The sequence below is a fragment of the Phodopus roborovskii genome, unplaced genomic scaffold (assembly GCF_943737965.1).
Source record: "Phodopus roborovskii unplaced genomic scaffold, PHOROB, whole genome shotgun sequence".
Taxonomy (NCBI): Eukaryota; Metazoa; Chordata; class Mammalia; order Rodentia; family Cricetidae; genus Phodopus; species Phodopus roborovskii.
This window is the reverse complement of record NW_026126410.1, coordinates 3,907,097-3,921,717: the sequence shown is the minus strand read 5'-3', so window position 1 is coordinate 3,921,717 and position 14,621 is coordinate 3,907,097. Positions and strand designations below refer to the sequence as shown.

The following is a 14,621-nucleotide window of genomic DNA, read 5'->3' as shown; positions in this document are numbered from 1 at the left end:
TACAGAGACACAAACTATAGAAGTTATATTTTTTAAAAGGAAAATTTATGTTGTTGTAGTTATAGTTGTGATACAATGGTGAATATCTACACCCTTTTGACAGCTTCCTGCATGCTGAGTCCTAAGATACACAACAATCATATTACAGGATGCCTAGGGAGTGTGTATATCTGTGTGTGAGTGTGCATGCATGTGCCAGTTTGTTCTAATGTGCATGCATGTGTAAATATTTGACACATGCAGTCACTTCTAAGTACCAAAGTCAATTATTTCCAACACTTTTAGTGTCTCAAAAACTTTAGCATAGGAACCACTGAAGAAAACTGAAAGCAGGAAAATCATAATGCTATATTTACAACAGATAAGGGGAAACTAACTCAAAAGACAACAATTATCAAGTCCTAGACAATATATGTATATATAGATTGTGGTATTTAGTGACCATGTGAAATACTTTATACCTGCAAATTTTCATTTAAATAGGAATATTGTGTGGGCAACTGTCTGAAAGATCAGAGAAAAGCACATTATTAAAGTGTGAGGGACGTGGAGATGGAATTTTCAGAGACAGAATTGCTCAATGTCTGACAAACAGGAATGATAGGTTACTAGAAAGGAGAGCAGTCTGTGTATTTAAAAGTGTGTGTACATGGCTGGAGAGATGGCTCAGAGGTTAAGAACACTGGCTGCTCTTCCAGAGATCCTGAGTTCAATTCCCAGCAACTACATGGTGGCTCACAACCATTTATAATGTGATCTGGTGCCCTCTTCTGGCATCTAGGCCTTCGTGCCAGAACACTATATACATAATAAGTAAATCTTTAAAAATATGTGTGTGTACATATGTGAAGGAGAGCCAGAATGTATATTTTAGAGTTGTTACTACTCCTCCATAAATATTTTTATAAATATGTCAATTTAATTCATTAAAGCCACGGCCTCTAATATGTTTGCTGGCACAGTAAACCTATGTCAATAATTATAAATATCCTGAATTATAGAGTAAACATTATAAGAACTTGAATATAACATTAACCTACATTACATAAAATACACAAATAACAACTCATAAATTTATAAATTGGAATATAAATAGCAAACCAATATCATAGTGATTCTTTGCAATTTCTGGTGTTTTCTTATTAATGTAATTTTGTAGCCTAATAAATTTCTACTCTGATTTAAGTTAAATTCACTGCTATAAATTATTAAATTTTTCTTGAAAGGTGATCCCCAAACCAGTTACTTTCATTTAACTATTCCCTTCACTTGAATTTCTGTCAAAGAAAATGTAAGGTTTATCCTTTGTTTAAAATCCAAGTGTCTGAATAAAAATCTTTTAAATTTATTTTCAATTGAGAATAAAGCATAAAATGCATTACTAGGAAATGGGCATTAATTCATATTTAGGAGTATATATTCCCAAATATCATCGAAGGTCATGTTAGATATTATTTACTAAACTTCAGATAACCTCTAGATGTGATCTAGAATGAAAGTACTTCTCCCTCTGAAACAAATTAATTAATTAAAGTTGTTATTAACTTTAGCACATATATTTTAAAAGCTAATTGGTTGACATGTTAATATGCTGTTAATGAAAAGAATAACACTGACTTGGCTTATTAACTTCTAATCAGTTAATTAGTTAAGAGTAATTAGAGATTGTAGTCTTATTGCTCTGACTGGTCACCTGAGATTCCAAATAAAACTCCTAAAATACACACTTAGCTAAGTGGTAGAGGACTTTTAAACAAACATAAGATCCTGGGCATGGGCTTGGATCTCTGCCACAACACTTAAAAAGAATAAGAGGGACTTGCAATTGTTAGATATATGACAGTATAATAGTTAAATTTTTTAACATAAATGAAGGATTAGTGTTTACAAAAGTAAATTCTTTTTGTTGGTATATCAAATGTTGCTTTGTTTAAGCATGTGAACTTGAAATATGATTAAGACAAAAGATGAGGCTCAAGAGTCATGTGTCTCTACTGCATATTTTGAAGTAGGCCTCCTACCAGCCTTTTGATGCCTCCTTTTACAATTGTGACATAAGTACTGTCCCCCTCACAATATATGATGGTAAGAATCAATGGTATATTAAACATCTGTCACCTAATATGATACCTATAGTGTGTGAGAGGAAGTGCTGTTCAAATTCTAATTCTCATATTCTTTAGCACATTTGGTTATTCCATTTAATCATAGATAGAATGATTGACATAGATATTTCCTTCAGGATTCTCTTGCTATAGCTTTGATACTATGACGTTGATATAAATAATTAGTGCATTAAATCATTTGTGTCATGTAATATTATTGAGGATTTCATAATTAATAAAATATTGTAATTTTAGGACATACTATGGAAAAGTAAATTTTCAATCCACATTGCATGGTGGTAAAATAAAGTGATAACTCTCTACCTTCATTCCACTAGTTATGGTATTACAATATGTTGTATTGACAGTAACAGGGAAATTATGATTCTGCTGGATTAGTACCTTTTGGATTAGGCTCTTGTTATTGAAAGGGGAAATAATAATTTAGAAAATTCCATACCTTAAATAAATAGATAAAGACATAGAAGAAATAATAGAAAAATCATGTATTATGCATTTGCTTCTTGTATGGATTTAATGAAAGAAATTTGGAGAGTAGAATGGTGCTTGAAATTTGGTAAGATGGCATAGTCAATTTGTTCTAAGGAGATAAACATCACTGATTATTATTGATACTGAGAAGGAGAGTAGAACTTGGTGGTTGAAGGGGTTGAGGCAATTAACAGACCTTTTAAAGAAGAATAAGAAATTCTTTGGCAATCAACAGGTCATTGAGAGAAGAATAAGAAAATATAAGGAAGATATAAATATTAAACATTTAATTACAAAACAGGTAACAAACAATTTGATTATAGTTTTGTGCCCCCAAAATAATCAAAGTCTTCTTTCGATACAAATATGTCTACCGAACAATAACAGAACAAACAAAATGTGCTTCTTACACAGAATGGAACATGGTTAGGGTTCAAAGTGGCCACTACATTATGAATGAAAAGTAAAAGCTACATGATAACCAAAATGCAGACACAAAAGAACACAGTATAAAGGACCACATTTACGAAGTTCCAGGGCTGGTCCAAGGCTGGGTGGGGGCGGGGAGCTGCAGGCACACACACTGCTGGTAGGATGGCGGCTCAAATTCCAATCGTGGCTGCCACTTCTACCCCCACCATAGCCAGGACCAGCAAGAAGAGGCCAGCCAGCCCATCTCACAACGGCAGCGGAGGGGGATACGGTGCCAGTAAGAAGAAAAAGCTGTCTGCCTTCAGCTTTCCTCAGGGTGTCAGCATTGAAGCTATGAGTGAGAATAAAATGGCATCCTCTGAGTTTAGTTCGGGGCCTGTGGAAAAAGCTGCCAAACAATTGCCATTTAAGGATCCCAACTTCGTGCACTCTGACCAAGGTGGTGCAGTAGCTGGCAAGAAGAATAGAACCTGGAAGAACCTCAAACAGATCCTCGCTGCCGAAAGGGCATTGCCATGGCAACTGGCTGTACACATGCAGACAAACTCTCATTCATACAAAGAAAATATATTTTTTAAATTGTATTTTCTTCTTAAGACCACACTGATATCCAAGCTGCTCTGATCTAAGTCCTTTTAATGTGTACTGCATGTCTTCGCTGTAAGAGAGGGTCCACAAGGACAACTTAGAATGACTGGAGTGTTAGAGATGCCCCTTGCAGGCTGAGGTGTGGAAGACCGTGTCACTGTAGTTACTTTTCCTGCAATGAAATGCCTGGCAAGAAGGACTACATATCCATTCTGTGGGGAAGGCATGACAGCTGGCCACACTGCATCCATGGTCATGAATCAGACAACAGACAAGACGGGAGGCTGGACTATACCACCTCAGGGCCTGCTCTAGTGACCCACTTCCCCCAGAGGGGCTCTACCACCGTGGTACGACCGCATCCTTCCAAAACTGTGCGGTCCACCATACATATTTCACATTCAAGTCACTATACCAAGTTCCCCGGGTTAAAGCATGTGTCCACCCAGCCTGGAAGTGTGGGCCAGACTACTTCCCACCAGATAACACTTTTCTGAACCCATGCCTCTTAGGAAGAGGTATCCCATCATCAAATAACACAGGTGCCTATGGAGAGGTCACAAATGATGTCTTCTTCATGAAACAGTGTTATTTTCAACAATGTTCTCATCTGAGAGAATGTGTGAGCCGTATTTGGATCCTGGTTCAAACGAAAAGCTTACAACATTTCCAAGACAATTACAAACTTGATAGATTTAGATGTGTGACCGTATGTAGAAATAAGTATGAATACTTTTAATCAGAATGCTGGTATTATAATGTTAAAGGAAAGGGTTCATATTTTAGAGATGAAGGCTAAAACAATAGTGAATAGAGCAATATGATGTCTGGGATTTGTTTCAGGACGGTGTGGAAGAGAGGAAGTAGTGATGAAACAAGAATGGCCTCAAGTCAACTATTGTGTGCTAAGTACACGGAAGCTCGTTGCACCATTCTCCTCTGTATTATTTTAATTTCTCCACAATAAACTTAACAAGAGAAAAAAAAGGACCACATTTACATATAATACGAATAAACACATTCGTGCATATTAAAGAGTAGAACAAACAAAAGTCAGAGGAAAGGGAAAATGGGAATTATTCATTATATATATATATATATATATATATATATATATATATATATATATACTTATTTTAATTTCCCTCTCTCTCTCCAATGGCCCCCAACACCCCTTCCATCCCCTTCCCTCCCCAACTCCACAGGGAGGGTGATACCTTCCAGGAGGAATCATCAAAATCTGTCAAGTCATTTGGAGTAGGGACTAGGCGTTCCCTACTGCCTGGAGGTTAAGGGAGTATTCCTCCATGGGGAATATGTTCCCAAAGTCCTTTTGTGCACCAGGGATACATGTTTCCACTGATAATGAGATTGGTAACTAACTTATATGCCATCATAGAGCCCTCAGTTGGTAGTTGATGGAAACAAAGGCAGATACCCACAGCTAAAAATACTGAGCGGAACTCCTGGGAATTATTCTTTAAAGTGAAGACTTTCCTTCTGAGAAAATAAAAATGTTCTGAAAGTGGGTAGGGGTGATAATTGTCCAACATTTTAACTCGATTTAAGTGTTTTTTAAGTACTTAATATACTGTGGGTTTTTTTTTTTTTTTTTTTTTTTTTTTTTGTTAATCGCCTTATAGTATGGTGAAAAATAAGGACTCTGGATCCAGTGTTGTTTGGATTGGAGAAGAAAATTTTTAAGTGTGTGACTCAAGCATTTTGACTACCGTGTATTTTTATATATAGGGGATGTATCAGAACAGTTCTTTGAAAATGGAGGCGGTTCACAAAAACACTAGAAGAACAGAAAATACATGGGAAAATGTGATACCTAAAATTAGAACCTTATTCTTTTTCCTTGAATGCATCATCATGAAAGCTTTCTCCTCATCATCCTTCTTTTCCTTCTTCTCTTCCACACTCTTAATATTCATCCTAACCCTAAGAAGAATTTTTATAAACTTTTTAGATGAAATATGACTGGGAAGTTCCTGTATTACAGATGTTTCAAGGATCACTGGTCTCTAAAATGTAAGAAAATAGAACTGTAGACCATAGATAATCTATAAATACCCTAATACATTAATATCTGCTAAAGTATTTAGAAACAATTTGTGGTGCGGATGTCTATTTACAGCCCTGTTGGAAAGCATCCTCTTTCAATTTTGGAGTTTCAGAATGCATTCATTATAGTTTGTAAGGTTTCTCCAGGTAATTGTGACTAAATTTCATGGAATCATGTACTTCAGAGTACATATGGGAGCCAGCTGTTCAGAGGTCAACGTCTGTTTCTCAACAACATTTACTAGTTCCTACAATATTAGAGGAGAAACAAAAAACTTGCATAGTAACAACAAAATATGTCAGATGTGTACGAAAGTGCACAGGACACTCTGTACATAAATTGGACAGGAGAAAATAGTGAGTGGCTTAAGCTGAATGGATAAATGTTTAACTAATTTGAGTCCCTAATATATTCTCTGCCTCTGTGTATTTTTGTCTCTCTGTCTCTCTCTCCTCTGTGTATTTGGGTCTCTGTCTTTGTCTCCATGTCTTTCTGTCTCTCTGTCTCTGTTTTCCCCTCTTCTCCTATTTCTCTCCCTCTCTCCTCCTTATTCCCTCTCTCATTGTTATTTTAAATGTGTGTATCTATTACACCATAGTTATGAGTGGGATGAAGATCTCTTGCTGAGAAGAATTCATGTAACAAATGCTCAGGCTTGAGTTTATTTGGCTTATTTCCCTTACAGTTTGAAAACACAGTGATGTTTCTTTATTAAACCCCTTATGTTCTGTAGCTTAGCATCCCTTTTAAAAAAGACAAATATCTTTGGGCCCTGTTTCCCTGTACCTAGAGTATTTAGACAGTACATTACGGTAAATAAACTTTTAAATAGTCAAATAGTAAATGAATTAGTTGGATCCACCTCAGGAGAATATACTCACTCATCAATACCCCAAATACTATATGTAATTTCAGGATAATCTCAGATTTATGATTTAAAAGAAATTATAATTCATTAAGTGTTCAATTGTTCTATTCTTACATAAATCCTATGAATCTTTACTATAATTTTTCTATTAATGTGAATTTGCAGCCAAAGAGTTGTTACGTTATTGTCTGTATATTTTAACACCTGACCTGCTGTTTCCTCTTCCAAATTATTTCAAAAGAATATTCTTACCTAATATTATGAGGTCTAGATTCTAGATTTTGTTGCTTCCTAAGATCACTTAGAGAAGTCTGTAGTGTGTTAGTCCTGGGAACAGGTTGCTGGTATCGATTTCTTTATACTCAGAGTAATTCATTGCAGGGCAAAAGAAAGGACTGTGTAGCTAATTATTTGCTAAGGAAATCAACTATGTGGAATTACACCATATTTTCTCTCATTATGACCTGAGGTTCTAAACAATTTAAACAACTCTGAGGCAAGAGCAGATGGTACCTTCAGTTCTTAAAGTAATAAACATAAAGAAATGGACTCCTGAGGAATCTAGTCCCCTGGAAAGCATTGCTGTGCATTGTCAGCACTGGGAAGAAACCCAATTCCCCATACATTTTAAAAGTATAAGATTGCTATGAATTGAACCATACTGACACTTTAATCTACTTGTAATAAATAACTGTAATGCATTTGTCATTAAGAACCTGAGGGAAGATACCGATAGAAGGAATTACACTAGCCTCATCTATTTCATGACTAACTACAATTTCTTAAGAATAATCTAACTGAATGGATTTAGATATAAAAAGAAAGATACTATGCAGGTGCTTTGCGTTTGAATGCCCTTTGGAATAGACAAAGACTATGTTAATTAATCAGGCAGTCTTTTTCCTTTTATAGGCTTTGGTCCCTGATTAGTGGTGAATTTCAGCAGGATTGGAGAATGGTTCTTATGTTTCTATGACTCTCTTAACCTCAAACATCAGGCCTCTTAGCAAAATCGAATAAAAATATGAAGTGAAAATGATGGTTTCGTCTCTGCTAGCTGGTCTTAATTGCATATTAAAATACTCATCTAAGACTATTTCAACAAAAGAAAATGAATCAAGTGGCATATCCCCATCAGTGGCAAGGAGATCATTTTGAGGACATTTGAATTTTGAAGGTTGCTGAAATTCATTGGAATAAAGTCATAAAGGGACACATCAGTTAGACCACTAAGGACACCTGTTAGTGCTGGCAGGCCTCAGAAATACCAGATGCCTTGAAGAGAGAAAGCTATCTGTAGTTGATGGCCATTCCTCTCTGATATTTATCTACTATAATAATTTCAATTTCTCCACCACTATCTAACCCAGAAACATGGTTTATTTAAATTAATTTCAGTAAAGTGGCATAGGTCACTATGGATACAAATGTATTGAGTCTAATAAAATGATTAAACATAGCAACATTCAGTTCATGTCCTCCCCTTTTGTCTTTGGGTGCCTGCTTAATCTGACCTTGAGAACAATACATTACTATATAAGAGTATTGATAAAGGAATCTCAATCATAGTTTCATTTTCCAAGGTTTTCCCAAGTATATGTGACTACCCTCTGCCGCTGAAGTCAGCCATTTTGAATTTAGATCCAGCTCATTTTGAAGTTAAAGGTAGGCTCCTGTATATATACAGGAGAGTATGAGTGGTTTTGGCCCCTATGCAGCGGTGATCTACATTACAATAACAGCCATGTTTCTGTAATTCATTTTGATTTTAAAGAAAGCAATAATTCCTAGGAATCCTGGCCCTCCTTGACCAAGCCTTCAAACACATCTGTCAGCCTATTTATATTACTCCCTGCTTGCTTTCCTGTTGAAACCCTGAGAAAAGCCCATGGTTCTCCTTTCTTCCTCATGACAGCCCTGATGCTGTCTCATGTCCATCCCCCATGCCTCTTCCAGGAAGAAGTAAACAGCTGTTTCCTGCTTTTTTGAGCATAAAATACTTCAAATTTTTTTCTGATGCAATATGCTTTAATATAATTTTATTCAGATGAAAGAAAATATGGACATCTGATCATAGTAATTCAGTGCTTTCAAAGTTGTATGTATCCTGTTTTGCTTTGTTTTTTAAACTATATCATGAAGTTCAAAAGCCAAAGAGTAGTTTGAGAAATGTGTTAACTTTGTGTCACTATGAAAATGTAGCTGAAGAATTTGACTCTACAAAGATAGACACCAGATATTAGACTTGCTGAGAGAATGTCAGTTCTCTCTCTCTCTCCTCATGAGTGTGTGTGTAAATGGTACATGTAGATGTACATGCCCATGTCTACACATGTTATACATGTGCTTATATATATATGGGTATATATGGGTGCATGTATGCATTTGGAGGTCAGTCATACTCTCTACTGAGTAGACTCTACTGAGTCTACTCTCTTTTTTTTTCTACTTCTTTTTGGAGACATAATTTCTCAGTGAACCAGGAGTTCATGGTTTCAATTAGGCTGGCTGGCCATTGAGCTAGAGAGATGAATCTTTCCACCACTTATTCTCCAGTGCCTGGAACACAACATGCATCAGTCTCCCATGTCAATTTCATAGGTGGTTGCTAAGGATCTGAATTTGGGCCCTTGTGTTCACAGGAAGCAGAGAAACCTGTTAAAGATTTCTTGGATTGCATAGTATAGATAAGCACTGACCCTGAGGCTGCTCTCTATGTAAACTACACAACTGTAGGATTTAGCACAGAAAACCATGCTGTGCCAGGTGAGGGTCATTCTAATGGAAGATAAATTTGGGTACTGGCGTATTGTTAGCATTCATATACAGTAAGCATTTATGAAGCTATCAGATCTCTCTCCTTCTGAAGGGATTAGAATAGGATCTCAGATATCAATCCCCAAATAGATATAGATATAGATATAGAGATAGAGATATGAAACTTCATATAATATAATTTCCTTCAGTTCTCTACAGAAAATGGCTATTATTAGCATTCAAATTCTGTTATGATAAAGTTTACATTGTGACTGATGTGAATAGTAATATTTTGAAAAAAATATTAAATTCCTTTTTATTCCTCAGAGCTAGCCATACTATGCAACCACAAGACTGGGATTATAGATGTACTTTCTGAAACTATGCAGTGGTAACCAATAAGATTTATCAATAAGTTGGAGATTGGATTGACGATTTCATAAAACATCTGAAAGCTATGTAGGCATTTAAAGCTTTTTATATGCTCTGTTTTCAAACTTTGCTAATTGTGTTCTTATGTCCTCATGATTTTTTTGACATGTACATACTCAGATTTCTTGAAATTTTAATATGTTCAGTGCACATTATGATTGTGTATTTCTGAGCATTTATTACCAGACTGAGCTAAGCTAGGTTGAACAGAATTAAGAGAGTTGGTCTTCCTTGGAACTTACTAAAAATTTTCAGATTAGAGTTATGGCCACATTGTAAAATTCAACACCTACATCTATGTAAGAAAAATGCTAACATTCACAGTCATTTGAAGTAGTTAGTGAAAAAAAAATGTATCTCAAAAGAATGGCTTTTTGAATGGAAATGTCTACCTTTTAATGCCTATCTGAAACATTCCACCAGAGCTCTGAATATTCAAATATGCCAAGAGCAGAGTCCTTGGGTAAATCTGACTACAAAGCTATTATATTTCACAGCTCTGGCCAGATAATGAACCCATTAGGAAGTTCAATATCCCTCATTCTTTGATAAAATCGTCACAGAAGGCAATGATCAAGTATAGTAGTGATGTTCTCAGCAATGATTCATCAATACATAGTGCCTGTTATAGTTCCAGGAGAGATTTAAGTTCATTCAACTTATTTCATCATCATCTTCATGTATCTAGAGCTGTCATTTCATCCAGGTTCATTTTTTCTGTATGCAGAAATAACTTGGGAATATTCAATAATTCTTTAATTATTCATCAAAGTAGCATTTTAAAGTCATATTAAACTGGTAAAATAAGTAATAACAAAATATTAAAAAATACAAATAAAATACCAAAAACTGAATATGAATCATTGACTAACCTATAAGTAAGTGTAAATATGTTGGAATATTTTATATAAATGTTAATCTGTGGTGTCCCCAAAATGTATTGTTTTGATTTATAAATGTATTCTGAACTATGATGTTAAACGTTCTTCTATTAAGCTGATGTTCTGACAAGGCAGAGACATGCATCTCTCAATACAACTTTTATACTCTGGCAAGACATGTCAAAAACAATAGCAGATGGAGACAAAAATGTCAACACACACACACACACACACACACACATATATAAAGGTGATGTAAGCAAATAAGGAAGCTGTGATGGTTAGGATATAAAATGTATCTGAAAATCCTCATGTACTATGAACTTGCTTATCAGCTGCTCCTAATCTATGAATTAATCCTTTGATGGATTATTCATAGTAATGGCATTATTAAGATATGAAACAGGATCTCATATCCTAATCCTATATTGCCCCTGACTTGATGGTATATGCCGTCATTCTATGAATATGTTTTTCTTACTGGTTAATGAATAAAGTACTGTTGTCAAATAGGAAGGCAAGATAGGCTGGAGTAGGAGACAAGGAGGATTCTGGGAGATATAGTAGAGGAGAGTCAAGATGTAGGGATATGGTAGAAGAGGTCCGGACCCTCTCTTCAGTAAGGCAAGACCATATGGAAACAGTTAGGTGAATAGAAATGGGTTAATATTTAGGACAGAGCTAGCCGATAAGAAATGCTAGTAACAGGCTAACAGCTTTATATCTAATATAGTGTCTCTGTGTGTTAATTGGGACTGACACAGGTATGGGATCAGGCTGACAGAAAATTGCTTGTAACATTGATTCCTTCCTTTTTTCCTCTTTTCCTGGTTGCCATTGGGTGTAAAGTTTACTTTTCCCATGAAAGTCCTGGTTCAGAACAGCCATAGGACCATAGAAACAAGCAACCATGGATGGAAACATCTGAAACCATAAACCAAAACCAACCCCACTCTTATTAGAGTTGTTTCACTTAGATGTTTGTGACAGTAACATAAAATACCACAACAATACCACTACCTGTATGACTTTTAAATAATGAATCACAAATTATACAGTATACCCATGGGATAAATATGATCACACATGCTGATAGGTTTTTTGTTGTTGTTGTTGTTGTTTTTGTTTGTTTCTTTTGTTTTGTTTTGTTTCTACAAGACTTCTCTCAAGGCATTTTGAATACCATGAACTAAGAGAAATCTAACACTGTCTATACAAGGACTCATTCTAAAATCTAAGGAAATAAGGTTGGTAAGGATGACAGTCTCCTCTACTTATTTATTTAGTTATTTGTTTGTTTTTTTTTGTTTTGTTTTGTTTTTTTTTTTTTTTCAAGACAAGTTTCTCTGTGTAACAGTCCTAGATATCCTTGAATTCACTTTGTAAACCAGGTTGGCATGGAACTCACAGAGATGCAAATGCCTCTGCCACTGGAGTGCTAGGATTAAAGGCCACCATGCCTAGCCTCTTCTACCTTTTTCTAAGTTCCAACACAAAATGAATCCTTTCTCCCTAATTAAGAAATGGAGTAACATGAAGTACTTGACTTACCTGCAATGAAATTTCAGGAACCACAGCTATAATATCTCTACCAAATAACTCAACCAAAATACAGCATTGCTTTATATGACCATAAAAGATTCACTTGTAAACAAAAATACCTATCATATTTATTCTTTCTCATTGGACACTTCAATTGTTCTAAATAATCACTATTACCAATAGGTTACAGATACATATAACCTATCTTATGATTTTTCCATTTTTAATAACTCACTTTTAAGGTTTTTTAAATAGATATTAAATTGTAAATATTTATTAGTAAAATTCTCCCTAAAAAGGGAATGGGCATTTTAATACTTTGAGTTGTCATACCTAAAGGGATTTTTCAATTCCTATCCCCTTAGCACACCTTTATTTCATCTTTCTTAATCTTTCTAAATTTAAATTTTTAAATGTCCAGATGCTAATTTCTGTCATTGATGTTGAGAGTATGTTTTTAGAATTTGATTTTCATTTCTTTGTCTTCTTTTGTGAATGTTCCTTTTTTTTCTGATTACACATATTTTTTCTTTAAATAATAATTATTTTCTGAAATTTGCATTACATTATATAATATATAACAAAACTTTTTTTCTTTTTTATTTTTATTCTACATATTGACTCCAGTTTCCTCTTCCTCTCTCACTACCTCTTTTCCTCCCACCATCCCATGCCACAAACCACCCTCCCATCTGACCCCCACACTCCACATGTAGGGTTATGTCTTCCAGGAGGGATCATCTAAATCTACCAAGTCATTTGGAGTAGGGACTAGACCTTCACTCCTGTCTCTAGGTTAAGGGAATATCCCTCCATGGGGAATGTCCTCCCAATGTTATTTTGTGCACCAGAGATACATCCTGGTTCCACTGTCAGAAGTCCCTTAGACTACCCAGGCCTTCTAACTGAGACTCATGTTTAGGGCTTCTGAGTCAGTCCAGTGCTCAATTCCCAGCTATTAGTCTGGGGGCCATTGGCTTCTCCTTGTTCAGTTCAGCTGTCTCTGTGGGTTTCTTTAGCCTGATCTTTTCCTCCCTCTCTGCATCTGGATTCCAGTTTGGCTCAGTGTTTAGTTGTGGGAGTCTGCTTCTGTTTCCGTCAGCTACTAGATGAGGGCTCTATGATGGTGGTTAAGTTAGTCATCAGTCTCATTATGAGGAAAGGGCATTTATGGTAGCCCTTCCACTGTTGCTCAAATCGTTAGTTGGGGGTCAGTCTTGTAGTTATCTGGACATTTCTCTAGAGTTCGTTTTCTATAATGTATGTAATACTGCTTAATGATTTTATTAATTTCATAGATGTTTATTATATTTTAAGTATGCTTCGTTTTTATCATAAATATTTATTAATAATGGTTATTTACAAATGTCATCCTAAAGTAAAAAAGCAAACAAAGTTAATTTTCTGAAAATTGAATTGGCATCACTCACAAAACAAGTTTTTCAGAGATCCATTTCAGAGACTATCAATCTCAATTTTTAACTGATAAATTCAAGTATATGTTTATTTTTCATTCTGCACATTTTTCCCCTTTCTTCCCTTATTATTATGCCTACCTACAGTGGCAACATTTGTTTTATTTTATGTGATTATGTCTACTAAGACTGAGAGTCAATTTGATCACATAAAGGCTACACAAACATAGACTACTGCCAATACACTATACTGCTATCTCTTCCCACAGTCCTTGAACTTAGAGCTGATAGAACTTGTAAAGCACATCTTTCCATCTCATCCTTTGTGGAAAAATTCCTATGGTTTCTATCATCCAGAGAACTTTAGTACTATCCATTTTCACAACAAAATAAACATTCCTCAGAACACCACCCACAAAGTTGACTGCCCCATTGGCAAATATGGTAAATCATACATGTAACCTTATCTATTATATGTTATCTACATGACCTCCTTCTGTTAATATTAGACCTCATTACCAACACTAAGTTTTTGTCTCCCCTTTATTTGTCAGTGAGGCACAAAATATATCAACCCATTATACTTTCGCTAATAGAGATGAGCGAATGAAGACAATACTCTGGACTGACATTTGCATTCAATGTATGTGTATATTTCTAAAATTACTTATTTTGTAGTTTTCTGTTTCATATATTTTTTAAAATGTTGTCCCTTGGAAAATATTGACACAGATAAATATGTAAGTTGGGAGAAATGCTCTTTGTGCAAACTGGTCACTGACCATCTAATTCCACAATTCTTTTTAAGAAGTGGCTGAGGACATGGGGGGTTATTTTTCTTTGGGAAATGCAGTGTGTGTAATTGTAATGATGAGATAACAAGAAGCATATTCTACACAATCTCCTTTCAGATGAGTAAATATATGGATCAGGCAGAAAATACACGGGAGGGCATGGAGACCATTTCGGTACCAAACAATTAGGAAAAGAAAAGTTCAACATCCACCATGATATTTATAATTCTTGGCTTGGAAATATCAT

The 14,621-nt window shown here is 35.2% G+C and overlaps 1 protein-coding gene across 1 annotated transcript; it reads left to right on the top strand.

Annotated features, from left to right (window-relative positions):
- Window positions 1-3,170: 3,170 nt before the first annotated feature.
- LOC127220718 (INO80 complex subunit C-like) lies at window positions 3,171-3,653 on the top strand. Its single transcript, XM_051182645.1, has one exon. It carries the CDS (start codon window positions 3,192-3,194, stop codon window positions 3,651-3,653), a length of 462 nt encoding a protein of 153 aa, XP_051038602.1. The 5' UTR covers window positions 3,171-3,191.
- Window positions 3,654-14,621: the final 10,968 nt, after the last annotated feature.

Coding starts and splice junctions, on each gene's coding strand:
- LOC127220718 (XM_051182645.1), top strand. CDS start 3,192: ATGGCGGCTCAAATTCCAATCGTGGCTGCCACTTCTACCCCCACCATA.